Source organism: Giraffa tippelskirchi, chromosome 12 (genome assembly GCF_054371585.1).
Source record: "Giraffa tippelskirchi isolate mGirTip1 chromosome 12, T2T-mGirTip1v1.2.pri, whole genome shotgun sequence".
Lineage (NCBI taxonomy): Eukaryota > Metazoa > Chordata > Mammalia > Artiodactyla > Giraffidae > Giraffa > Giraffa tippelskirchi.
The window spans coordinates 44,495,377-44,522,634 of record NC_137286.1 but is presented as its reverse complement, the minus strand read 5'-3'; the positions used below and the strand labels follow the sequence as shown (position 1 = coordinate 44,522,634).

Genomic DNA, 27,258 nt, shown 5'->3' with positions numbered 1-27,258 from the left:
CCAGGCCTTTGCCATCTCCCCAGGCTCAGAGCCCGTTTCTCTGGGACCCAGCGGTATCCTCTAACTAGTCTAGCAGCAGAGTGTGTAGGGATGACACAAAATTTTTTATCTGCTGGAAAGGCTATAAGTCTTTTCCATTCTTCAAGAGCCATGATTCTTTTTTTTAAATCACTAGGTCTTTATTTTATTTTTATTAATTAATTTTGATTACGATATAGCTGCTTCACAATGTTGCTATGCTTCTTGTGCATGAGTGCTATGTCGCTTCAGTTGTGTCCGACTCTTTGTGATGCTATGGACTGTAGCCTACCAGGCTCCTCTGTCCATGGGATTCTCCAGGCAAGAATACTGGAGTGCGTTGCCATGCCCTTTGACCCAGGTATCAAACCCACATCTCTTGCAGCTCCTGCATTGCAAGCAGATTCTTTACTGCTGAGCCACCAGGGAAGCCCTGCTATGCTTCTACTGCATAGCAAAATGAATCATCCATACATGTACCTATATTCCCTCCCTTTTGAATTTCCCTCCCATTCAGGTCACCAGTACATTGAGTAGAGTTCCCTGTGCTGTACAGTGTGTTCCCACTGGTTGCCTATTTTATACATATTATCATTACTACATATATGTCAACCCCAATCTCCCAATGCCATCCCACCTCTTTCCCCTCAAAGGTCCTGGCTCTTGAAATTCATAAGCCAGGGGGAGAGAGTTCTCCTCTGCCCTCCACTATCATATTCCCTTCTTGAAGTAGAGCACAGATGGGCCTAGCTGCTTAAATGGGGAGAAGGGCAAAGGGGGAAAAGGAAATTCCAGGAAGAAAAATGATCATTGATTAACATTCAGAACGGGATCCTGGCACACACAAGTCAATCACTTTCTGGAGTAGCTGACTTATCCGTCTCTGATCTCCTTGGAACCTACCAAGGCTCTAGGATATGGCAGGTGTTCCATTGATGCTCAGAGATTCATGCTGTCTTGTGTGTGTGTGTGTGTGTGTGTGTGTGTGTGTGTGTGTGTGTGCTGTCGCTTACTCATGTCCGACTCTTTGTGACCCTATGGACTGTAGCCTGCCAGGCTCCTCTGTCCATGTGATTATCCCAGCAAGAATACTGGAGTGGGTTGCTATTTCTTACTCCAGGGGGTCTTCCTGACCCAGGGATCAAACCCAAGTCTCCTTCGTCTCCTGCATTGGCAGGTGGATTCTTTACCACAGAGCCACCTGGGAAGCCTCATGCTGTCTTACCTCCTCCTTAAACACCTCCCTCACATTTGGTCAGCACTTTAGAGTGTTCAAAGCCCTTTCACACACATTCTAAGCCGAGACGATTGTGCTCATTACCAGATGAAGAAACTAAGGCTCTGAGAGCTCTGGCTGGAGTAGGTGGAGCTGGGGGTAGGGCAGCAGGGTCCCAGAGAGGCTAGTGTCGTTATCCACAATCCCTTCTCTGTTCATCCTCCACCTACTCCCAGCATACACTGCCTTCCTGCTGGCCGCCTGCATCCTGAATTTCCAGAGGGCCCTGGCACTGTTTGTCCTCACCTGTGTGGTCCTCGTCTTCCTGGCCCACAGCCTGCTCAAGAGGCTGCTGGGGCCAAAGCTGCTGAGGTGTGTCAAACCTCTAGGTCATCCCCGCCTGAAACTCTGGTTTAAGAGGTAAGTGAGCCCCCAGGGGGCATGGGGTTGGGCAGGCACATGGGCGGAGGGTCTCTGAGTCAACTCTTGTGCCATGGCCAGGGCTGGGTGAGGAGGATTTCAGTCCTTGTCCTACCTGAAGCTCTTGGGTCATGGGGAGCCCACGCCCTTGCTTGCCTCTTGGGAGCCCTGGGCAGGTCTTGCTGGGTAGCTTCAGAGGCAGCTTTGTGGCATCTTTGTGGTATTTTGCCACATTCCATCTGATTCTCTGCTCCAGTTACAGTAGGTGGCTCTCACACCTGAGGACAGGAATCAACAGTTTCCTAAATGCAGAGATCCCAGCCCATTCAAGCTGGGAGGGCCATATCAGTGCAATGATCAGATCACCCAGAGCCTGAGTGAGACATCCAGCTGCTGGGAACCACCCCTGGAGTCTGATTCAGCAATCTGAATTGGAGTCCAGGAGTGAATATATTTTTTTCAACTTTTTATATTATATTGGAGTATAGTTGATTAACAATGTTGTGATAGTTTCGAGTGTACAGCAAAGTGATTCAGTTTTACGTAAGTGAAAGTGAAAGTGGTAGTCACTCAGTGGTGTTTGACTCTTGGCAACTCTATGGACTGTAGCCTGCCAGGCTCCTCTGTCCATGGAATTCTCCAGGCAAGAATACTGGAGTGGGTTGCCATTTCCTCCTCCAGGGGCTCTTCCCAACCTAGGGATCGAACCCAGGTCTCCTGTATTGCAGGCAAATTCTTTACCATTTGAACATGTATGTATTTTTTTTCAAATTCTTTTCCAATTAGTTAATGTTTTTAGTTAGCCACAAGGGGATTCTGATGTAGCCAGCCACTTTCCTGAGCAACAGTGTGAGATCCATTTGTTCTTTGTTTTGTTTTAAATATTTATTTATTTACTTAGGCCGTGCCAGGTCTTAGTTGTGACATGTGGGATCTAGTTCCTCGATCAGGAATTGAACCCAGGCCCCCTGTGTTGAGAGAAAGGAGCTTTAGTCACTCAACCACCAGGGGAAGCCCTTGGGTTACCAAAAGGTGTGGGGTCTGGCTGCCTGCTGCCCCAAAGCCAGTAAACAGGCCAGGTTGGTGGAAAGGAAAGTTTGCTTTATTTCAGATGCCAGCAACTTGAGGGCAGGACAAGTTGTTCAGGGACATCTGTCCAAAGGCCGACGTCCCCCCATGACCAGCAGTGGTTGAGAGCTATTACAGGCCAAGGGAGGGGGCTACATGCAGAAACAGCACAGTCATCTCGGACAGTCATCTTCAAATTGGTCATTGGTGGTCTGACCAGTGTCATTGTGATTGTTTTTGGTACAGTTAATCTTCAGTTCCACGGTCGGTTTGCTTCCATTTCTTGGAGGCCAGTTCTCGGAACTGTGGCAGCTTATGTCATGGGTACAGTCTGGTCATTATGTAGCTGACTTCTTCCACCTGATGGGGGGAGTTTCAGTATCTGTAAGATATTCACAGTTCAAAAGAGATGGCTCAGAATATTATCTATGGCCCTTGAGAAGGAACTAAAGGTCCCTGACTCTGTTTAATGACTGCTGCTGCTAAGTCGCTTCAGTCATGTCTGACTCGGTGCGACCCCATAGACGGCAGCCTACCAGGCTCCGCTGTCCCTGGGATTCTCCAGGCAAGAACACTGGAGTGGGTTGCCATTTCCTTCTCCAATGCATGAAAGTGAAAAGTGAAAGTGAAGTCGCTCAGTCATGTCCAATTCTTAGCGACCACACGGACTGCAGCCCACCAGGCTCCTCCGTCCATGGGATTTTCCAGGCAAGACTACTGGAGTGGGGTGCCATTGCCTTCTCTGATTGTTATTTGGTCTCCTTTGACTGTTTGCCTTTGTTTCTGCATTTCTCATTTCTCTGATTAAATTTATTCTTTGACTAAAGTTTTACACAGACAAAAGGCAGGCAAAGGACCTGGGGGTCAGGGAGCAAGGACCATAGGGTCCCACTCTGTCTCACCAGGATCCCCTGGTTTTTAAACTGGGTTCCTTAGAGCTCTGGAAACTGTGGAGGTGCCAGAGGGCAGGCGAGGGAGATTGGAGAGGGGAACATCAGACACTCCTCCTCCCAATTTCCATTTCCACCAGGCAACTCTGTTTTATAAACAGGCTTGCAGAAAACATTTTAGCTGGGGAAACAAATGTTTCTATGGCTTAAAAGAGGTACTGTTTTTGTTGATGAAGAAACTGGTGCCCAAAGATACCCAGTGACTAAGCCAGGCAGGTGCAAGGCACAAGGGTGTTTCCCAAAGTAAGATCTACAGCAAAATGCTTTAAGTCAGCCTATAAGCAAATTTTTAGTTTTCTTTATAAACAGATTTGTTTTTACATTTGCCTTCTGTTTATTAAATAGATTTATAAGGGGTTTTATTTTTATAGTCATCTTCTGTTTATGACAAATCACTGATACTGGTTTTCCACATGAGGTATTGTTACCAAGTTTCCTTTAAAAAAAATACATGCAGATAAGGGAGTTCCCTGGTGGTTAGAATTTGATGCTTTTCTTGTAATGGCCACGGTCTCAATCTCTGGTCAGGAAACTAAGATCCTACAAGCCATATAGCATAGCCAAAAAAAAAAGAAAAAATCACAAGATACCATTTCCCATCTTTTAGGATGGCTATAATGAAATAAGACAGATTATAGGAAGTGATGACAAAGATGTGGAAAAATTTGAAACCCTCATATACTCCTGATAGAAATATAATATGATATGATGCAACTGCAATAGAAAACAATTAGTCAGTTCCTCAAAGTATTATCCATAGAGTTGCCATACCCAGCAATTCTACTTCTAGGTTATATCTGAGAGAAATTAAAATATATACCTGGACTTTCCTGGTGGTACAGTGGATAAGAAATTCCAAATTTGATGAAAATTATAAACCCAAGTATCAAGAAACTCTACAAACCTACAGCACAAGAAACATGAAGAAAACCACACCAAAGCACATCATAATCAAATTGCTTAAAAACATCAATAAAGAGAAAAACCTTAAAAACAGCTAGAGAAAAAAACCATATGTTCAGAGGAACAAGATATGGATGACGGCAGATTTCTTCTCAAAAACAATACAAATGAGAAAACAGTGAAACTGTAAAAAACAGAAATGAAAACAAAAGTGTGTCAATCTAGAATTCTTCACCAGTGAAATATCCTTCAAGAAAGGAGAAATAGGACTTTTGCAGATATACAAAAGCTGAAAGAATCAGACATTAAAAACCAGATATGCACTACAAGAAATGTTAAAGGACAGTCTTCAAACTGAAGGAAAATGATGCCAGATGAAAAGTTAGATCTAGATGAGGGAATCAAGAGTGTTGGGAGGGTAACTATGTGAGTGGATATAATGACTTATTTTTGTTATTATTTAAATCTCTTTAAAATCAACTTATAAAGCAAGAATAGAACAATGTATGGTAGAGTTTATATTACATGTAGAAGTAAACAACCGTAGCACAAAGGCTAGGAGAAAAGAAATAAAATTAGACTGCTGTAAGATTTTTATACTTCATTTAAAGTGATATAATATCACTTCAAAGTAGATTGTGATAAATTAAAGATGTATACTATAAATGCTAAAGCTCTCACTAAAATAACACAACAAAGAATTATAGCTAACAAGTAAAAAAAGAGATAAAGAATAATTTTTAAACAGTCAATCTGAAAGACAGTAGAGCAGTAGGAAAAGAGGAACAAAACAAAGATGGGACAAATAGAAAACAAATAGCAAGATGGTAGATCTAACCCTTTCCCATACCAATACTCACATTAAAGGTACAGACCAATAACCCTCATGAACAAAGATGTAAAAATTATTTTAAAAATTTTAGAAAACCAAATACAATAATACACAAAGGGATAATATGTCATTAACAAGAAGGATTTATCCCAGGAGTCCAAAGTTGGGTTTACATTAAAAAAATCAATGTCATCATATTAACAGACTATAAGAAGAAAAACAATATGATGATGCCTACAGATAAGAGAAAGCATTTGACAAAATTCAATATCCATTTCTGAAAAAAATTTCTGAGCCAACTAGGAATATGAGGGAACTTCCTCATTCTGATAAAGACCACCTGCCAAAAATCTATGGTTAACCTCATACTTACTCGTGAAAGACTGAGTGCTAATCCACTGAAATCAAGAACAATATAAGAATGTTCGCTCTCACCACCTTTTTTTTTTTTTCTAATTTGGCTGTGCTGGGTCTTAGTTTCGGCACATGGAATCTTTAGTTGCAGCATGTGAGATTTAGTTCCCCAACCAGGGATTGAACCCTGGGCCCCTGCAGTGGGAGCATGAAGTCTTAGCCACTGGACCACCAGGGAAACCCTATTCTTACTAATTTTTTTCAACATTGTACTGGAGGTTCTAGCTTGTGCACTTGGGTAAGAAAAAGAAATAAAAGGCATGGAGATTAGAAAGGAAGTAAAGCAGTCTTTTTTCACAGACAAGATTGCATAGAAAATCCTATGTGCTTGTGTGCTAAGTCACTTCAGTCGTGTCCCACTCTTTGTGAGCCCATGGACTGTAGCTCACCAGGCTCCTCTGTCCATGAGATTCTCCAGGCAAGAATCCTGGAGTGGGTTGCCATGCGCTCCTCCAAGGGATCTTCGTGACCCAGGGGTCGAACCCTCATCTCTTTTCCGGCATTGGCAGGCAGGTTCTTTACCACTAGCGCCACCTGGGAAGCTTGAAAATTCTATGGTATCTACAAAAAGCTAGTAAAACTATTAAATGAGTTTAGCAAGGTTGAAGGATACAAGCTCAACATGCAAAATACAATAGTATTTCCATATACTAACAACAGACAATCATAAATTAAAATCATAAATGTCATTTAGAATAGCATAAAACATACAAAATACTTAAGGATAAATCTGACAAAAGACCTCCAAACCTGTACATGGAAAACTAGGAAACACTGCTGAGAGAAATATTTAATAAAAAGACTTAAATAAATGCAGCAACATATCAAGTTCATGGATTGAGTGAATCAATATTATTAATATATCAATTCTCCTCAAGTTAATCTATAGATTCTAATAGTATCTCAATCAAAATTCTAGTAGACTTTTGGGGTAGAAATAATAAGATGATTCTAGAATTTATATGCAAATGCCAAGAGCCTAGAATAGCCTAGACAATTTTGAAAAAGATGAACAAAGCTGATGCATTTCACTAACTGTCCTTAAGACTTATTATAAAGATACAGTAATTAAGACAATGTGTTGTTGCCATCAAGACAGACAAATAGATCAATGAACAGAACAGAGTACAGAAATAGACCTACATATATAAAGCCAGTTGATTTTTTGAGTGCTAAGGCAATTCAGTGAAGAAATAATAATCAGCTTAACAAATTCTGCCAGAACAATTGGATTTCCATATGTAGAAGAAAGAAGAGAAGGAGGAGGAAAAGGAGGAGAGAGAAACAAATGAACTCAATCCATGCCTCACATTATATTAAAAATTTAACTGAAAATAGATGATAAACCTAAATGTAAAGTCTGAAACTATATAACTACTATAAGAAAACATAGCAGAAAAATCTTTGTGACCTTCAGACTTAGAGAATGAACTTATGATTACCAAGGGAAAGAGATAGTTAGGGAATTTGGGATGGACATGTACACATTGCTATATTTACAATGGATAACCAACAAAGAACTACTGTATAGCACAGAGAATTGTGTTCAATGTTATGTGTCAGCCTGGGTGGGAGGAGAGTTTGGGGGAGAATGGATGCATGTATACATATGGCTGAATCGCTCTGCTGTGTACCTGCAACTATCATAACATTGTTAATTGGCTATATTCCTTTACAAAATAAAAAGTTTTTTGAAAAATACAATTAAAACCTACACCTGTAAAAATTTAAAAAAAAAAAACCTTCCAAAAAAAAAAACCCTCCAAACATGCATTTAAGTTTTTATAACACAAGTTAACTTCAAGGATATCAGTAAGTAAAGAGACATACAGGTGGCTCAGAGACAAGGCAGAAATTAGGCCAATGGAACTGGCATAGTAGGAGTTTGGAAAACACACTAGAAATAAACAGTGAATTCTGGGGTTAGCTTGCCTGAGTTCAGATCCTGGGTCCTTCTCTTACTGGCTGGTGACTGTGCACAGAACTAGTTAAGAGAACAGGCGTGCTGCTAGAGTGCCTGTGTTGAATCTCAGCTTTGCTACTTTCTAGACAGGTGGCCACAGGCAAATTAATTTTTACATCTCTAGGATGAGGACCGGAGAAGGCAATGGCACCCCACTCCAGTACTCTTGCCTGGGAAACCCCATGGACGGAGGAGCCTGGTAGGCTACAGCCCATGGGGTCTCGAAGAGTCAGACATGACTGAGCAACTTCACTTTCACTTTTCACTTTCATGCACTGGAGAGGGAAATGGCAACCCACTCCAGTATTCTTGCCTGGAGAATCCCAGGGACGAAGGAGCCTGGTGGGCTGCCGTCTATGGGGTCGCACAGAGCCGGACACGACTAAAGTGACTTAGCAGCAGCAGCAGGATGAGGACAATTACTGTAGGTGTCTCAGCACTCAGCATGGTTCCTGGCACATAGTAGGAGCTCAGTGAGCTTCAGCTGTGGTTAGTAGTACCCAGGGAGTTGAGGACTGGGTCAGGGTTAGACCCTGAACCTGGGCTCTTAAATTTTTAGGCTGCCTCCTGGACATTCAGGGCTTCCCTGGTGGCTCAGACGGTAAAGAATCCACCTGTAATGTGGGAGACCCAGGTTCTATCACTGGGTTGGGAAGATTCCCTGAAGAAGGGAATAGGTACCCAGTCCAATATTCTTTCCTGGAGAATCCCATGGACAGAGGAGCCTGGTGGGCTACAGTTCACAGGATTGCAAAGAGTTGGACATGACTGAGCGACTAACACAGGAAGACAGACATACTCCTGGATAAGCAGATCCCAGCCCCAGGGAGGGAGACATGGCTATAAAAGTCACTTTTGGTCATTGGTCTCAGGTACTCAGCTCTGTATTCCTGATTGACACCACCACTTCTGGGCTTTAGGGGAGCAGAGCCCATGGCCCATGGCGCTGAGTTCCAGCCCACACAGACCTCACCTCACCCTGGCAAGGCCAGAGGCTGGCTGAACTGAGCATCACTGCAGCTATGAGAATTCTTGCCGTGTGCTTGGCACCATGCTAAGCTGAGTACCCACATCCTCTGATTTAGTTCTCTCAGCAATCTTGAGAATTGGGGGTGTGGGAGGGTCTTTGGCTTCATTTACCTAATGAGGAAACTAGACTCAGACAGGCTAGGTGGTTTGTCTGAGGTCACACAGCACTCTCCCCCTTCTCCTCCCACCAGCCCTGAGTACCCTTCCCTGGGACCCTGGGTGCTGTTGTGTGGGGGTGGGGAGATGCTGACAGTAATGACTCTCCACCCCTCCCCTACAGAGGTCTAGCCCTTGCTGCTTTCCTGGGCCTGGTATTGTGGCTGGCCCTGGATACCTCTCGGCGACCTGAGCAGCTGGTGTCCTTTGGCGGAATCTGCGTGTTCGTTGGCCTCCTGTTTGCCTTCTCAAAGCATCACCGCGCAGTGAGTGCTTAGTTGTCAGGCCAAGAGGGGGCTGCAGCCCCTTCTCTCTCCAGCGTCAGGCTCCTTCCCTGTTTCACAGAGTGGTTAACACCTCCCCCCAGACTCCGGAGCCACACCTGGGCAAAGGGATCACTGCTAAGGAGTCATTCAATGCTGAGAGGTTATCCAGCCGTTAGGTGTCCAGCTCCCTTCTGCTGGGGAGGAGGAAGTGCTTGGAGGGAGTGGGGTCAGAGTGGCTGGGAGCCCTGACTATGCGGGAGAGATGGGGAAGGTCCAGACAGACAAAGGTTACGCTAAGGCCAGGCTCTGAGGCCACGGTTCCACCCACCCAGCGATGCCCCAGGACCAAACGCCATGGCTCCTGGCTGGTCCTTGGTTAGATCTGGCCCTGCCCCTTCCCCCTGCCCAGGCCCATTGGTGCCTAATGTGGCCTGTTCTGCACTCCATGGGGGATGTAACCATCGGCAATAGGCCCACAGCTCCAGCTGGGTCCAGCCCTCATCCTACAGGCTGACTGAATCTCCCAGAACCCCTCAGCAGTGCTGTGCCCTCTGCCCTCACCCACCTGTTCCCTGTGGACCTCTGCAGCTGCTGAGTTCACCTGGACCTTTCTCTCGGGTGGCAGGTGTCCTGGCGGGCTGTGTTCTGGGGTCTTGGACTGCAATTTGTACTCGGACTCATCGTCATCAGAACAGAACCAGGGTTTATTGCATTTCAGTGGCTGGGCGACCAGATCCAGGTGTGTACATGGGGTGTAGCTGCCCGGGCATCTTGGGTTGCCAGGGAATGGAGGAGAAGCCTCTGTGCTGGAGGGAGTTGGCCATATAGAGGGACTGTGACCAGGATGGTAGGTGTGTGTGGGGCCCCAGGCCTCTGGGCAGTGGGAGGCTGGGCAGTGGGAGGCTGGGCAGCACAGCCACTGCTTCCCTCAGGCCTGATCCTACCTGCCCAAACAGAGCAGTCCTTTCAGAGGGTGGCCTGATGTGGAAGAGAATCTCAAATCAGGAAGGTTCCTAGGATACCCGGGCCCAAGGCTTGTTGCCCTCGGTCCTTATCAGGAAAAGAACTTACAATAGTTAAAAGTGCTTTAAAAGTTGAAAGTGATTTAGTTTATATATGTGTTGTTGTTGTTCAGTCACTTAGTCGTGTTCAACTCTTTGCAACCCCATGGACTGCAGAACGCCAGACTTCCCTGTCCTTCACTATCTCCCAGAGTTTGCTCAAACTCATATCCATTGAGTTGGTGACGCCTTCCAACAATCTCATCCTTTGTCTCCCCCTTCACTTTCTTCCCTCAATCTTTCCCAGCATCGGGGTCTTTTCCAATGAGTTAGCTCTTGGCATCAGGTGGCCAAAGCATTGGAGTGTATGTGTGTTTAAAAATAATATTCAGTTTGTTGAAGTTACGCTTTTTAAATTTCATTTATTGTGATGAAATCACATAACACAAAATTTATCACTTTAACCTTGTTTTTTTCATTTTAACCATTTTTGAGTGTCATTAAGTTCCTTCACATCATTGGGTAGTCATGATTTACTTCTTAAAATATAAGTTATGGAGGATGCAAGGTTGATCCTATACTCATCCCTCTCTCACTGTCTCGAATTTCCACGCACTCTCTACAGGAAGGGCTTTGGGTGGGGTAGGGAGAACCCACATGTCCAGGCTCTGCCCACGCCCACCCGCTGGCCACACCAAGGATACCTGCATGGGTGTCATGATGGAAAAAGACAGTTGCTGCTCTGGGTGTGCGTGCTCAGTTACTCAGTCATGTCCAACTCTTTGCAACGCAGTGGACTGTGCCCCTCCAGGCTCCTCTGTCCATGGGGATTCTACAGGCAAGAATACTGGAGTGGGTTTCCATGCCCTCTTCTGGGGGATCTTCCCTACCTGGGATAGAACTGACATCTCTCTGTCTCCTGCATTGGCAGGTGGGTTCTTTACCACTAGCGCCTCCTGGGAAGATTGCTGCTTTGGGCACACCCCTCATTTTATAAACCGGAGCATTGAGGCCCAGACAACAGACGTGACTTGGCCTGTGGTCACAGTGCATGTTCTGGTCCTAAATACAGGGCTCTTGTAGAAGTGTGGCCAGATTGCAACACCAAGGCCAGGAGCCTGGGGTGGGACAGGCTGGGGCTGTGCCCTCGGCGGGGAGGCACAGGAGTACCACCTTTGACCGCCTTCTCCAGGCAGTTCACTGTTTGCTTCCTCCTCTGTCTCTTCTTCATTGTTTTTGTCCCAACAACTCTCACCTCAGAGTATTTCTTTACAATTTGGTGTCTCTTCTGGAAGATGTACTCAGAAGGAGCAAGTGTGGCTTTAATGACACACATGGTGCCCGCATGGTAAGGCCACGGCCCAGGGGCTCATCCTGCAGCCTCCATGTCCTTCTCTTCTCCTGGGCTGCTGGGAAGGCCTGGGGAGCAAGCAAGACTCCTCCAGGTCACCCCAGCCTGGTTCCCTTGCTGCTGCTTCCTCCTTCCTCCCTTCTTGGCCTCACTCCCGAGTTTGGTTTTGTTTGTTTTCTCCTTTCAGATCTTCCTGAGCTACACTGAGTCCGGCTCCAGCTTCGTGTTTGGGGACGCTCTGGTCAAGGATGTCTTTGCCTTTCAGGTCAGCTTGACTCTTGGCTCACAAAGCATTTAGCAGCCTCTGCCGGGTGCCTCCAGCTAGTGGGGCATCCAAGCCCAGCCCAGTGGAGGGGGAGGTCTCCTGCTGGCGGAGCTCGGCTACTGGAAGCTAATGAGGCTTAAACCTTGGGGTCCTGGGAGGGGCCTGGCAATGTGCTCACCTGGGGGTATGTTTTCAGTATATTTTGGAAAACTTGAAAAAGTAAGATATATCTGTATTATTTTCCTAAAAAATGAATCTCCCAATAGTAGAATTGCTGGGAGGTTGAGGATGAGAAAAGTAGGTGGGGACATGTAGATGGCATCTGCTGTGACCTTAGCCCCTGACATACTACAGGGACATGTGATCCTCTTGCGTGCTCCTCCTTCAAGACCCCTCACAAGCTACCTCTGTCAGGAAGCCTGCCCTGATTAGTTGCAAGCTCTAAGTCCTTCCTCTGGATTCTCCTAGATCTGCAGTCCCTCCCTCCCTCCTTTCAGCAAATGTGTATTATGTGCCTTCCGCAGTGCAAAATATATTTAAAAAAATTTTTTACTAGAGTATAGTTGCTTTACAGTATTATGTTAGTTTCCACTGTATAGCAAAGTGAATCAAGCTATATGTATAAATATATCCCCTCTTGTGTGTATTTCCTTCCCATTTAGGTCACAACAGAGCCCTAAGTAGAGTTCCCTGTGCTATACAGTATGTTCTCATTAGTTATCTATTTCATCCATAGCAGTGTATACGTGGCAATCCCAAGCTCCCCAATCATCCCACCCCTCCTTTGCCCCCTTGGTATCCATACGTTTGTTTGTTCTCTACGTCTCCATCTCTATTTCTACCTTGCAGATAGTTTCATCTGTACCATTTTTCTAGATTCCACATATATGCATTAATATGTGATGTTTGTTTTTCTCTTTCCGACTTATTGCAGTGCAAAATATTATAGAGGAAATTGAGATAAAGACTCAAAGGCTATTGTGTAATTGTAGAGCCCCAACCCTAATTTCTTATTTATTTATTTTTGGTCACACTAGGTCTTTTTTGCTGTGTAAGGGCTTCAGTAGCTGCAGCATGAGGGCTCAGTAGTTGTGGCTCCCAGGCTCTGGAGCTCAGGCTCAGTAGCTGTGGCACACCAACTTAGTTGCTCCATGGCATGTGGAATTGTCCCAAACCAGGGATCGAACCCATGTTCCCTGCATTGGCAGGCAGGATCTTATCCACTGGACCACCAGGATGTTCCCACCTGTGCTGAGCATTCAATGGTGGGACTGCTTCACTGTTTCGGGGTGGAACTGTGGTTATATTTTTTCTTTGTCCAATTGACTGCCCAGGTACCCACGTGTCTCCTTTAGTAAGATCTCAAGTGTAGCTTCTCCACCTGCCTCACACCCAAATTGTCTCAGGACCCTGGGGCTGCTTCAGGCTTGAGTTTCACTTCCAAATGCCAGGTGGAGAGAGAGAGAGAGCCCTGGGCCCTGCTTCCCCACAAGCTGGCCCCAGTTTCTGCCCTGTTTCCATAGCAGCACAGATGGGAATTGGTGCTGCCCACTCCAGCATGTCCTGGACCACTGTCACCGTGGGGCTACTGTGCAGGATCAGTTCCAGAGATTTTTGCTTTTTGTCATCACTCAGCCATTGTTCCCAGAGCCTCCCCATCCTGCTGGGGGTGTTGGGTCTCAGAAGCTTCCAGCCCAAGTCATGGACTTGGTATCGCCTTCTGAGCTGGTGTCAAGCCAGTTCATGAGTCCAGACATCTCTAGCCCGCCCCCAGCCCTGACTCAGGGTGAGGTCCTCTGGGAGTTTTGGTGTCTGTTGGCCTCAGCAGCTCTCTGGGAAATGTTCACTCCATCCAAGGGGTTCTAGTAACGTTAGCCTTGGGAGGAAAGCGAGAGGGACCAGCTTTTCTTTCCTCAAACCTCCCCAGCAAAGGCCAGAGCTTCCCAACCCCCTGGAGCCAATAACTACACACAGGCTTTGCAGCAAGCTCCAGGGCCCCTAGAAATCTGAGATTGTACCACTCTGACCTGAGATTCTGGTGGAACAGAGCAGAAAAGCTTAGGGAAAGGAAGTCATAAGAACAGCTACTAGTTATGGAGTGAGGACTACGTGTCATGCGCTCACTTCAAAACATCTGGAGAAGATGCTTGAGAGTCCCTTGGATTGCAAGGAGATCAAACCAGTCAACTCTAAAGGAAATCAACCCTATATATTCATTGGAAGTAATACTTTGGCCACCTGATGTGAAGAGCCGACTCATTGGAAAAGACCCTGATGATGGGAAAGATTGAGGGCAGGAGGAGAAGTGGGCAACAGAGGATGAGATGGTTGGATGGCATCATCAACTCAATGGACATGAGTCTGAGCAAACTCCAAGAGATAGTGATGGACAGGGAAGCCCAGCATGCTGCAGTCCATGGGGTCGAAAAGAGTTGGACCTGACTTAGTGACTGAACAGCAACAATGGGGGAAATAATATCATTATCCCTTTTTTACAGATGATGATACTGAGGTTTAGAAGGGGTTTTGCTTGTGCAAGTTCATAAAGCTAGTGAATATTGGAATCAGGATTGGAACAGGTGTGATGCTCTTGCTTATTAGCTCCTGTGCCTTGCTATCAGGGCCCTTTTCCTGGTAGACAGTGGAAATGAAGGGGCCCCACACCTTGGGTCTTTGTTTTTCCCTTGGTTTAGAAGAAAACAGTATTTCTCAGGCCTATTTTGTTGGAAGTGACAGAAACTCACTTGAAATTTGCTTTAAAGGGAGGAGAAAGGGAAGACTGTTTCTTGGCTCACTAACTGGAGCAAGATAGAGCTGGTGGCAGCTGAAACCAGGGCCCCGGAGCGGCCAGGCTCACAGCCCTCAGCCTCCAATCTCTGCTCATCCCGGAGTGTCAGCTTCATTCTTTCATACCAGATCTTCTCCTGGCTCCCAGCAACACCAGATACTCATGCTTACAGCATGTCACCCAGAACTAGGCCAGTTCTTCTCTGCCTGCTCCAGTTAAAAAATCCCAGGGTAGGCTTCAGATTGATCTGCCTTGGGTCATGTGACTGTTCTTGGCCCGGTCACTAAGGCCAGGGCCTAGGATACTGGAGTTGGAAGGGCTGGAATCTCCTGTTCCCACCCAAAGCTGGGGAGTCAGGTGCTCTGATTGAGTGAAAACCACCCTCTGAAACTCATCATTTGAAGGATTATTGCCTAGGACAAGCAGGTACTATTAACCCCCTCCTTATAGAAACAAGGCAGACAGCTTCCTGTAGGACCTGCAGCAACTGCATTTACAGGGTGCCCTTATACTCCAAGTGAGTGTCTCTTCTCTAGTATAAGAGAAGGGTGCAGATGGCAGATACCATGCCTGCCTGGGAAGAACAGCAAAGACATGGACCCTTTGATCTATAGTCCCTCCCAGCTGTAAGGTGGGGCCACATTTGGGAGTCCAGGCTGTACTTCCTGAGTGGGATGCTCAGCTTCTGACTGTATAGTTGTAAATAACAGAAATACAACTCAAATCGACTGATTAAACAAAGCAAAAACAAGCAACAAAAAAAGCAAGATTAATTCTGATAATTGAGAAATCCAGAGACTTCATGTCCTGTTGGATCCAACATCACCTGGGATTTGCCTTGCTTATATCCTGGTTCTGTGTTCTTCTTTTCTTTTTTTAATATAAAATGTCTCTCTCTCTTTTTTTTAAACTTATTCATTTATTTTTGACTGCGCTGGGTCTTTGTTGCTGTGCATGAGCTTTGTCTAGTTGCAGAGAGCAGGGGCTACTCTTTGTTGAGGTTCACCGCATTAGAGAAGCACAGGCTCTCAGGCTTCAGTAGTTGCAACTCCTGCTCTAGAGCACAGGCTCAATAGTTGTGGGGCTTCCTTCATAGCTCAATGGGTAAAGAGTCTGCCTACAATGCAGGAGACCTGGGTTCAATTCCTGGGTCGGGAAGATCCCCTGGAGAAGGAAATGGCAACCCACTCTAGTATTCTTGTCTGGAGAATCCCATGGACAGTGGAGCCTGGAAGGCTACAGTCCATGGGGTCGCAAGAAGTCAGACACAACAGAGCGACTAAGCACAGCACAGCACGGGCTTAGTTGCTCTTGGGCATGTGGGATCTTCTCGTACTAGAAATCTAACCCATGTCCCCTGACTTGCAGGTGGATTCTTAACCACTGGACTGCCAGGGAAGTTCCCAGGTTCTATGTTCTTAGCACTGGCTTTAGTTTTAGCCTTGGAGAAGCACGTTTGAGATTGTGGCAAAGAGGTACCAGGCTTATAATCCAACCAGCTTAGCAATCTTAGCAGAGAGAGAGAGAGCCTTCTTTCCACTAGCCCAGCAGGAAATCTAAGAGTGGGCTCTCTTTAGGCTGGCTTGCGGGTGTATGCCATCCTTGAACTGTAGCCAGGGAAGACACCTAAGTCTGATGTGCCAAACCTGGAGCCTCCTGGCTGAGGGCGGAGTCAGGGTGGTTTCCCAAAGGAAAATTAAACTTTGTTACCAAAAGAATTGAGGGAGGAGGCCTTGGGCTGTTCTGAGCAGCAGCCATCTACCAGAGCCCCCGCCCTAGTTCTCTCCCATTTCAGCACTGAAGGTGTCACCTTTCCAGCCTGCTGCTGGGTCCACCCCCTCTCCAGGGTTAGTTGTGTGTCTTTCCCCCCTTCCTGGGGCTTACCTGGTGGCTCAGATGGTAAATAATTCACCTGCAATGCAGGAGACCTGGGTTTGATCCCTGGGTTGGGAAGATCCCCTGGAGAAGGGAATGGCAACCTACTCCAGTATTCTTGCCTGGAGAATCCCATGGACAGAGAAGCCTAACAGGTTACAGTTCATGGGATCTCAAAGAGCTGGACACGACTGAGTGACTAACACTTTGACTGTTACTTTCCTCCCTTTCTAGAAGAATTTGCACATACCTGCTACTTGCATCTCTCCCTGAATTACACTTTAGAACCAGGGGTTCATAGACCATTGGGCTAAGAGGGAGTGCTGGGGACTTCAGGCCTCCCCTTTATATCACAGATGGTCAGACCACACCACAGAGAGGAGCAGTGACCTGGGCACAATTATCTAGTAGGTTAAGAGGGAGGCAGGGCTAGAACCGGGTTGTTGGATTTCTAATTAAGTGCTGTTTTCTTCCTCACACTAAGTAAAAGTCAGTGACATCAGGTCTCCCTTTTAAATACAAAAAGCATCCTTAACAACAATAGTGATAAAGTTAAAACCTACTCATGGTTGCTAAAGACTGAGATGGTATGTTCAGTCAAGAGAGAAAAAACAAAAAGAGGTGGGGTTAGCATTAACGAGGCTCAGCACTTGCTAGTCAAACACTGTTTCCTGGCCCCCAGGATGCCTATCCTCTGCCCAAACTCCTGGCCAGTGTATTAGCCAGCGGCCTCCTTAGTGAAGGCAGGCCAGAAGGAGGGACGAATTCAGACAGATGCTTCATGGCCACAGGACTCCCTTTCTCAACCAGATTTCCTAATCACAGAATCTCACTCATATCCTGCACTCCTGCATCGGTCTCTCGCTCTCTCTTTCTCTCTCTCTCTCTCTCTCTCTCTCACACACACACACACACACACACTTGCTGAGTGTGGGGCTTGTCCTCTGACTGGGAGGTGGCTTTGTTAGTGCTGAGTCGAGTGGAAGACTCAAGAGCTTTCTTTCCATCCTTCCCATGAATCATGTGGCCCTAGTCCAGGGCTATTGGCCCGTGTCAGCCTGGGGAAGTCTCCAAGCTCACTCAGATTTTCAGACTCCAAGCTGCTTCCTGCTGGGCCAGGGTTCAGCTTGTCACTTCTCCAGGAAGCCGGGTCTGCCCAGGACTCCTTCAAACCTCCGTCTCCCCTGGCCCGGTTGACGTGGCAGCCACCTCCTGGCAGTAGCATCTTGATTAGTCATTCCTCCTTGGCTCCATCTCCCTTCTAGTAACTTTCCACCCACATGATCACCTCTCCCCGCCAGGCTCCCACACCCTTCCTGGGCCTGGCTGGTCAGGAGCACTCGCTCACTCCTTTACTGTCGCTCCAGTTTCTGGAACATGCACACACTCACTAAGCTCAGCAGTGCTGCTGAAATTTCTCCTCGAGGAACCCCTGGGGAGAAACAAAACATTTTCATCTCCCCAGGGTTTTGGGGTGTCTGCCTGATGCAGCCTCTGCAGTCCCCAGTACTCATCAATGCCAAATCTAACAAACAAGTCAAGTAAGATAAGACCTGGGCTACCCTGGTGGCTCAAACAGTAATGAATCTGCCTACAATGCAAGAGTCCTGGGTTTGAACCCTGGAAAGGAAATGGCAAGCCACTCCAGTATTCTTGCCTGGAGAATCCTATGGAGAGAGGAGCCTCACGGGCTATAGTCCAAGAGTCGGACATGACTAAGACACACACACACACACACACACACACACACACACACACGGACTGAAAGTTGCCGTTGGATTGAGTCATTAAGGGTCCACTGGTAACCATAGTGAGAACAATTTCCAGGGGAGGGAATGGAAAGGAAGCGTGGTGGTGTTGGTGTCTGCATGAGCAGGGAATCAGGAGGCCTGCCCTGGTTTTCTGGCCTTGGAGCAGGTGCCTTGTGCCTTTCTATAATGTTGGTGGTGAGGTGGACATACCAGCAGTCTCCCCTGAGGAATTTTCAAGCTTTGGGCTTTTGTGGTTTGTCGTGGCCTGAGGCTGGTGACTGGTCTCTGTCCATAGGCTTAGGCTTTGGGGGCTGGGTGTAGGGAGCTGTGGGGACAGCCTTGGGAAGTCATCAGAAGCCTTGGCTCAGCTCCCTTCAGGGAGAGAAAGCAGCAGGGCCAGTTCCCCAGTGGGTTTAGTCCTGCCTTCAGAGCCTGTTTCTGGGGAAGGAGGTGGCGTCTGCTCAGAGTGTCTGGTCTAGAGTCTAGAGCAGTGGTTCTTGGAATGTGGTGTCCAGACCAGCAGCATCTGGAAAGGCCAGACTCTCAGGGCCACCCCAGACCAACTGAATCTGAAACGCTGGAGGTGGGGCTCAAAAGTCTGCAATTTTGACAAATTCTTAGGTGATGCTGCTGGTCCAGGGACCACACCTTGGGAACCACTGGCTTAGAGGTGCTGTAACTTCCTTCTCCCTTGAGTAAGGGTGAGCGCTAGTACTAGTGGGCCCACGAAGCAGTGATCAGGACTGACTTGAAGCCACTACAGACTCGGGCTCTCCCTTGGAGAGAATGCCTCTCCTTAAGACACAGAAATGAGGCTCCAGGACTGGCCCCAGGGAATAGCTCCTTAGGATCATGGAAGGTCCTTGGCAATCTGTTTAGTGGCCAGGAGGTACCTGTCTCTCTGCAGCTGTGTAACCTTGGATAGGTAACCAATACCTCACAGCCTCACTGTCTCCACCATGAAGTGAATTTACGTTGACCTTGGTTGCTTTGGGGCTTCCTTGGTGGCTCAGATGGTTCAGAATCCACCTGTTATGCAGAAGACACAGGTTCAATCCCTGGGTTGGGAAGATCCCCTGGAGAAGGGAATGGCAACCCACTCCAGTATTAGTGGCTGGAGAATCCCATGGACAGAGGAGCCTGACAGGCTACGGTCCATGGGATCACAAAGAGTCAGACACAGCTGAGAGACTAATGCTCTCACTTTTCAGTTGCTTTGAGGATCCACGAGTCACCACACCTTGGGGACATGGTTCACGGCAGGACTGCACAGTTCACGAGTAGCAGGGCTTAATGGCACGTTCCTCCTCCTTCACACGGCAGCACTGCCCAGCTGCCTGCCCTGTCTTCAGCCATCTCACATACTACAGGGCCTGGGGCTATTTCCTGGACTGGGAGATCGTATCGGACTCAGGGACCTTATTAATTAATTAATTAACTTATTTTTGGCTGCACTGGGTGTTTGTTGCTGCATGCTGTCTTTCTCTAGTTGCAATAAGCGGGGGCTACTCGCTAGTTGCAGTGCTCAGGCTTCTCACTGCAGTGGCTTCTCTTGTTGGGGAGCATGTGTTCTAGAGCACAGGCTCAGTAGTTGTGACTCACGGGCTCAGTTGCCCTGTGGCATGAGGGATCTTAGTTCTCTGGCCAGGAATTGAACCTGTATTCCACTGCATTGGAAGGCAGATTCGTAACCACTGGACCTCCAGGGAAGTCCCCAGGGACCTTATTTAGTATTGAATGTCCCACCTCAGAAATCACCTCTCTTCTCCTTCACACATCGTCCCTCCCCAGCCAGTCACAGCTGCCTTTCCACCAAAGATCCCCATCTCAGAGGTAGAAAATGTCTCTTGGTCGATGCCTGGAGAAATCCCAGTTCTGAAGTCAGGTCCCACTGCCCCTGGGGGCCTCTTCTTCCTGGCCTGGGCCATCTACAAAAACCCGCCAGCTGCCTAGTGGTCCCTCGCACGATGGATTGGAGAGGCGGTTCTAGACAGTACATGATCCTCCCTGCGTTTCACTCCAGGGGAGAGGAGAATGCAGTCACTGCCCTTGGTGTTGGGGGCGTGTCCAGCAGCAGGCGGCCAGGGGAGTCAGGGGGCAGGATGAGTGTTTCGCCACCCAGTGCCGGCGTCTCCTGTCAGGTAATAGCTCCCAGGCAGCGAAGCTGGTGACAGAGATGTGAGGGGAGCAGGTCTAGATAAAACCCGTGGCATTCATTTGGGAAGGGAGAGGGAAAACTTCCTCGGCCAGGCTTGTTTCTCTTCTCCAGGAGAGCTGCTTGGGCAGTCTCTGCTCTCAGGGACCGAGCTGCAGTCCCAGTTCATTTTGAACTGGAGCTTGAACTTGATTGCTCAACACTCTCCCTTCTGAAAAATGAAAATGATCCTTCCTCCATCCCTCACGCCTCTCTACAGCCCTCTGTAAAGAAAAAAAAAAAAAGTATTTATTTGGCTGTGCCAGGTCTTAGTTGCAGTGCATGGAATCTTCCCTCTTCACTGCAGCACGCTGCATGCACGATCTTCAGCTGTGGCGTGTGAACCCTTGGTTGTGGCATGTGGGATCTAGTTCCCTAACCGGGGATTCACCCCACACCTCCTGCGCTGGGGGCTCAGAGGCTTAGCCACTGGACCGCCAGGGAAGTCTGCTCAGCCCCTCTTCCTTCCCTCATAGCTAAGCTTCTCAAAAGAGTTGCTTATCCTGTGGTCTCTACCTCGTCTTGGTCCCTACCTCCTCGTGTCCTCCTCCCTCCTGGGCTCACTGATAGCCAGCCTCTGGGCCCATCCCCCTGACACTGCTCTCACCCAGGTCACCAGGGACCCCGGAATCACCAGGTGCCAAGCGTCCCTCACAGTCCTTACCTTTTACAGAGTTCTCAGATGCATGCGTCTGGCACTATTGATGGACTCTCTCTTCTAGGAAAGCTGCCCTCAATTTCCATCGCACCCTGTCTTGGAAGTCCTTGGACGTCTCTGTTTCTTCTCCATCTCCACCACGCACCCCTCCTTCTACCCTCACCCTCCAGGGACACTGACCCCAGGGCCCTGTCCTCAGTCACTACTCTTGTCACCCAGGGAAGTTTCCTCAGTGAACTCCATCTGCCCTGTGCCCTCAACATGCACTCAGCCAAGGCCTGGCCCGGACCCTCCTCTGAGCTCCTGGCCCTTGCACCCCTCCTTCCACTTGCATGTTCCCCAGGTATCTTGAACCCAGTGAGTGCAAATGGACCTCCCCCAAAGCCCTCCTCTGCCTGTGCTGCCCTCCCTTGAGAAGGGTCTGCCTCTTATCGGAAATTATAGGAGCAGGTGAGAAACTGGAAATGGAGAAAGAAGAAAACAAAATGTCGACAGTCCTAGCACATGGGAGCAACTAGTTTGACTATTTGGGTGTGTACCTCCCAGCCTTCTATGCTTTTTTTTTTTTTAATTATTTTAAAATATTTGTTTATTATTTTTGCCTGTGCTGGATCTTAGTTGCAGCACATGGGATCTTTCGTCTTGGCACCCCCACTCGTCATTGCAGCACTAGGGCTTCTCTCTAGTTGTAGCTTGGGTTCCAGAGTGTATGGGCTCAGTAGTTGCAACTTGCTAGCTTAGTTGCCCCGAGGTAGGTGGGATCTTAGTTCCCCAGCCAGGGATCGAACCCCCATCCTCTACACTGGAAGATGGATTCTTAACCACTGGACCACCAGTACTTTTAATTTTGCACTTTCCCCACTTTACATTTTAGCTTACCACATTATTGACTTTCCCTGGTGGCTCAGACGGTAAAGAATCTGCATGCAATGTGGGAGACACAGATTCGATCCCTGGGTTGGGAAGATCCCTTGGAGAAGGAAATGGCAACCCACTCCAGTATTCTTGCCTGGAGAATTCCATGGACAGGTGAGCCTAGTGGGCTACTAATTCTGTATAACTTATTATTTTAAAGCTGTTTGGAACAGATAGCACATTCCAACTGTATAAATGGGGATTTGGTAAAAAGTAAGTGTCCCTCCCAGGTGTCCCCAGTGACCCAGTAGTAAAGGACCCACCTGTCAATGCAGGAGAATCAGGAGACGCAGATTTGATCCCTGGGTTGGGAAGATCTCTTGGAGGAGGTAATGGCAACTCACTCCAGTATTCTTGACTGGGAAATCCCATGGAGAGAGGAGCCCGGCTGGCTACAGTCCATGGGGTCACAAAGAGTCAGACACAACTGAAGTGACTGAGCATGCATGCAAGTATCCCTCCCACCCCGATCCCCAAGTCACCCACTTCCATCCCCAAGGTAGCTGCCATTCCTGATCATTTGCATGTTCATCTAATGAGATCTGTGATTACAAGAGCACCTACAATGCCACCCCCACTTTCTTACTCATAAAGTATCACACCTTGCTTTCTGTTCTACACCTTCCCTTTTTTCCTTTCACAGCCTATCTTGAAAATCATCCCACACTGCTCAGAATGGGCTTCCTCACTCTCTAGTCCTGACTTAAGTGTGCGGCCACACCATAGGTCATCACACTTGTCTTCACTGAAGGATGTTTGCATTGTTGCCAGTCCTTGCTATTGTAAGTCAGTCTGCAGTGAGGAAGCACTGGGGGTGGGGAACACATGGCTCTGGGGAGGAGGGAACGGATGTGAGGAAGCTTTGAAGGAAGAATAGTAGAGGCTTGGAGTCAGTGAAGAGCAGTGGCAAGCCTGGAAATAGGAAATGGGGTGACAGGAGGAAATGTGGGTGACTGGTCCACAATAAGAGTCATTTGGAGCTCGCTGGCACCAAGCAGAAGTAGAACACTAGAGAGATGAGGGCCTCTGATTGAAGCCCGAAGCACAGGAAGAGGTTAAGGCCAGTGTCATGGGCCAGGGATTGAACCCGGGGTGGAGGACAGACTCTGTGCAAAGTACTGGGCCCTGAGCCGGCTCCTTAAACCCTTACAACAACCTGCGAGGTGGTCACTTCCTCCCCATCATTTTACAGATGAAGAAGCAGGTGATAAAAAGTGGTGAACTTCCCTGGTGGTCCAGTGGCTAAGACTCCCTGCTCCCAATGCAGGGGACCTGGGTTCCATCCCTGGTCAGGGCACTAGATCCCACATGCCGCGACTGAAGACCCTGCAAGCCACAACTAAGACTCAGCACAGTCAAATAAATAAATCTATATATATCTTAAAAAGTGGTGAACTCAAGTCCTCCCCCTCTACCCCAGGGACAGCTGCATAGATTAGATGGCTAATGTTCAGAGAGGAGCAGAGAGGACAGCTGCCTCCAGAGTGGTCCCATATGGAATTCCATGCACTGGATTCAGAGCTGCTCCCCTGACCCTGTCGGTTCTCTGAGTGGCAGGTTCCTGGAGGAAGCAGGCCGACTGGGGTCTCCGACTGGGGTCCTGTGTGGTATCCTGCCACCTATCTGCTTTAACCTGGAGATCTGTGCTCTTTCCTGGCAGGTTTTGCCCATCATTGTTTTCTTCAGCTGTGCCATGTCAGTTCTCTACTACGTGGGCCTCATGCAGTGGGTAATCATGAAGGTGAGTTCCCAAGGTCCTGGTCCAGGCTCACACTCTCCCAGAATGCCTTGCTTTCCCAAGCCCAGACTCTCCCCAGACCCCCTGCTCTGAGAGACTGGACCTCCCAGCATCCCCTGCTCCCAGGGTCAATACCCTCTCAGAGTCTACTACTAACCAAACGCCTTATCACAGAGTCTCTTGTCATGCTACTAAGGAGACTTGGTGCCACGATCCAACAGGGTCTTTGGAGGAGGGAGTTTATAGAATTGAGGCTGCATTAGAAGTGTTAGGGGAGCCTGGCAGGCTACAGTCTATAGGGTCGTAAGGAGTTAGACACGACTGGAGTGACTTAGCATGCCTGCATGCGGGGGAAAAAATAATTTATACCAAAAAGATCTTGAGAGCAGTGGGCCACATGGGCCAGAGTCAGCTGATATAAATGTCAAATCCTGTGCTTATGTTCATAAAATCTGCCGCACGAAACCAGAATGCAGGAGACAGCAATGGACGGCATTGGACCTGGCAAGAGAGGCTGAGGGTTTTAGCTGATTGAGCTCAGAATAAACCAGTACATTAGGCAGCTGCCAGAAGTGAAGCCTGTCATTATGTTATGAGTACATGGCAAGCATGAGGCTGGCGTGTGTGCTAAGTTGCTTCAGTCGTGTCCAACTCTTTGCGACCCTTTGGATCATAGCCCACCAGGCTCCTCTATTCATGGGATTCTCCAAGCAAGAATACTGGAGTGGGTTGCTGTGCCCTCCTCCAGGGGCTCTTGGTCAAGTAATTTTGTGAAGATAACCTAGACTCTGGGCTAAACAAATTTAAACAAGTTTCATGCAGGACTTCTCAGAGCCTTTGCTAAGCTAACAAGTATTGGCCATCTCCAAGGTGTGTGTGTGTACAGCAATTCTCAAATATATTTGACCAATGTGTGTGTTTAGTCACTCAGTTGTGTCCGACTCTTTGTGACCCCATAGACTGTAGCCCTCCAGGATTCTCTGTCCATGGGGATTCTCCAGGCAAGAATACTGGAGTGGACTGCCATTCCCTTCTCCAGGGGATCTTCCTGACCCAGGGATGGAACCTGGGTCTCCAGCATTGCGGGTAGATTCTTTACTGTATGAACCACCAGGGAAGCCCTATATTTGACCAGGGAATCCTCTTTTCATGGATGGTAAGCCCTCATCAATGGAGGTGTGGAAGGAGAAGATAAATGGGTCTTTGAGGAAATGTAGATGAGGAGGTCCTAATGGGGTTGGAAGGAAGGCTTTTATGGTACTTCCACCCTGACTGTCTCTGCCTCTGTGGCTTGCTGATGTCAGTCCACAAAGAGGACCGTGCTTCCTTCCAGATCTCCTGGCTGATGCAGATCACCATGGGCACCACGGCCACAGAGACCCTGAGTGTGGCTGGGAACATCTTTGTGAGCCAGGTGGGTACTGCAGCCTCCTTTCCCCAAGGAGGGCGGGGGCCCTGCATGCCTAGAACCCTGCTTCCATCATCAGAAGAGCTGATCAAATCTCCTGCCAGGGTCACCAGGGTCCTGGACATGCTCCTTCGGGGAATACACTCTGTGCCTGGGTCAAGCCAAAGAGGATGATGTCTGCCTGGCACCTCCCACCACCTTCTTTCTAAACTCCCGTCTGGTATACATCCCACTGCTCCCTTGACCCTCCACTTGGATATCCTTAGGTAATTCACTAGAGCTTAGGTGCTAAGTCACGTCTGACTCTGCAACACCATGGACTGTAGCCCACCAAGCTCCTCTGTCCATGGGATTTTCTAGGCAAAAATACTGGAGTGGGTTGCCATTTCCTTCTCCAAGGGATCTTCCCAACCCAGGGATTAAACCTGTGTCTCCTGCATTACAGGTGGATTCTTTAGCGATGAGCCACCTGGGAAGCCCAGATAATTCACTAGGCTAAATCTAAACCCTTGAATTCCTCCCTCAACACACACGTGTGTATATGTGTGTGTGTGTATGTGTGTGAGAGAGAGAGAGATAGTCGCTCAGTTGTGTCTGACTGTTTGCGACCCCATGCACATGGGATTCTCTTGGCAAGAATAGTGGAGTGGATTGGCATTTCCTTTGTCTTCAAATCTTTCCCTTCACAGTAAATGGCGGCATCTCCCATGAGTTTTTTCAGACAAAAATTGAGGCGTCATCCTTCCTCCCTTTGCTTCCCTTGCTCCCAGCTGCTCCCAGTCCATCAGCAAGTCCTCCCAGCTCTGCCCCACACCACATCACAGACCTGCCCTGCTGCCCTTCTTCTCCTCTACTACGAGCCACTCTTGTTTCTCACCTGGACACTGCAGTAACCTCCTCTGCTCTCCCTGCCACCACTGCTACCCCTACTGTCCATCCTTCACACACACATTGGAGCGGCCCTTTAAAAACACAAGTCAGGACTTCCCTGGTGGTCCAGTGGTTAAGACTGCACTTCCAATGCAGGGGGTGCAGGTTTGATCCCTGGTTGGGAAACTAAGATCCCACATCCCGTAGGATGTAGCAAAAAGAAAAAAACAAAACAAAACACAAGTCAGATCATGCTGCTCCCTACTGAGGTCCACTGCTTACCCCAGCTTGCCCACCTGCCCTCCTCCTCCCCCCATCTCTCTCCCTCTTCCATAGCACAGTCTGGAACACAGTATGTGCTGCAATTATTCATTGAATGAGTAAATGAATGGCTCTGGGCTTCCCCATGTGCTCTGCAGTAAACGCACCATCTAGTGCTGCAGTTCCTTTCTTTCTGGCAACCCCCTCATCTTTATTAGAAGTTCAGGCTTGGAGTTATATCTGCTTCTGGTCCTCTGCATGAACAGAGGCAATTCTTTGAACCTCTCTGATCTTTTGCTCTCCTGTAACATGGGGATGACCATTTCCTTCCCAGAAGTTTGGAAGTGATGAGTGAGAGGTGCTTAGCTGAGTGCCTGCACATGGGAGGCACTGGACGCAGGGGAGCATTATCAGGTCAGAAGGAAGGACTGGGGGTCCTTTGACAGAGCCTGGCTTTTGCCAAGGTTCCGAGAGGTTTAGCCAAGTGCAGATGCTGGTCCTCACCTCTCCCTCTGTCTCTTCCCCTGGGGTCCCCCAGTCCTCACTGTGACCCACTCACTCCCAGGGGGTGAGGACATCTCTAGTGCCCCCTGTGCTGGCCTGGCCAGCTCTGCTTGTCTGACATCTTTCCCGTTTGCAGACCGAGGCTCCTCTACTCATCCGACCCTACTTGGCAGACATGACACTCTCTGAAATCCATGTTGTCATGACTGGAGGCTACGCCACCATTGCTGGCAGCCTGCTGGGAGCCTACATCTCCTTTGGGGTACGTACAGCCCCCTTCTGCTTGCTGAAAACCAAGAACCTGAAACCCACCTTTGTGGGAGCCCTGCACAGCTCCTGGCCAGAGCAATCTGGGGTCTTCTCCTGTGGGCTGCATCCTGAACCAGGGCTGCTGTGATGGTGGGGGTAGAGGCTTCACCTGAATAAGGTGGGCCAGGTGGGCTG

At 48.3% G+C, this 27,258-nt stretch overlaps 1 protein-coding gene across 3 annotated transcripts in view; it reads left to right on the top strand.

Annotated features, from left to right (window-relative positions):
- Positions 1-27,258, top strand: part of SLC28A1 (solute carrier family 28 member 1) — a 65,399-nt gene that overhangs the window by 18,671 nt on the left and 19,470 nt on the right. For all 3 annotated transcript variants that reach the window (XM_081546931.1, XM_081546932.1, XM_081546933.1), the window contains 7 exons: positions 1,471-1,654; positions 9,094-9,235; positions 9,861-9,974; positions 11,775-11,852; positions 23,694-23,774; positions 25,105-25,185; positions 26,951-27,076. In XM_081546931.1, the coding sequence (XP_081403057.1) occupies positions 1,471-1,654; positions 9,094-9,235; positions 9,861-9,974; positions 11,775-11,852; positions 23,694-23,774; positions 25,105-25,185; positions 26,951-27,076 (806 nt within the window). The remainder of the gene's footprint in view (positions 1-1,470; positions 1,655-9,093; positions 9,236-9,860; positions 9,975-11,774; positions 11,853-23,693; positions 23,775-25,104; positions 25,186-26,950; positions 27,077-27,258) is intronic.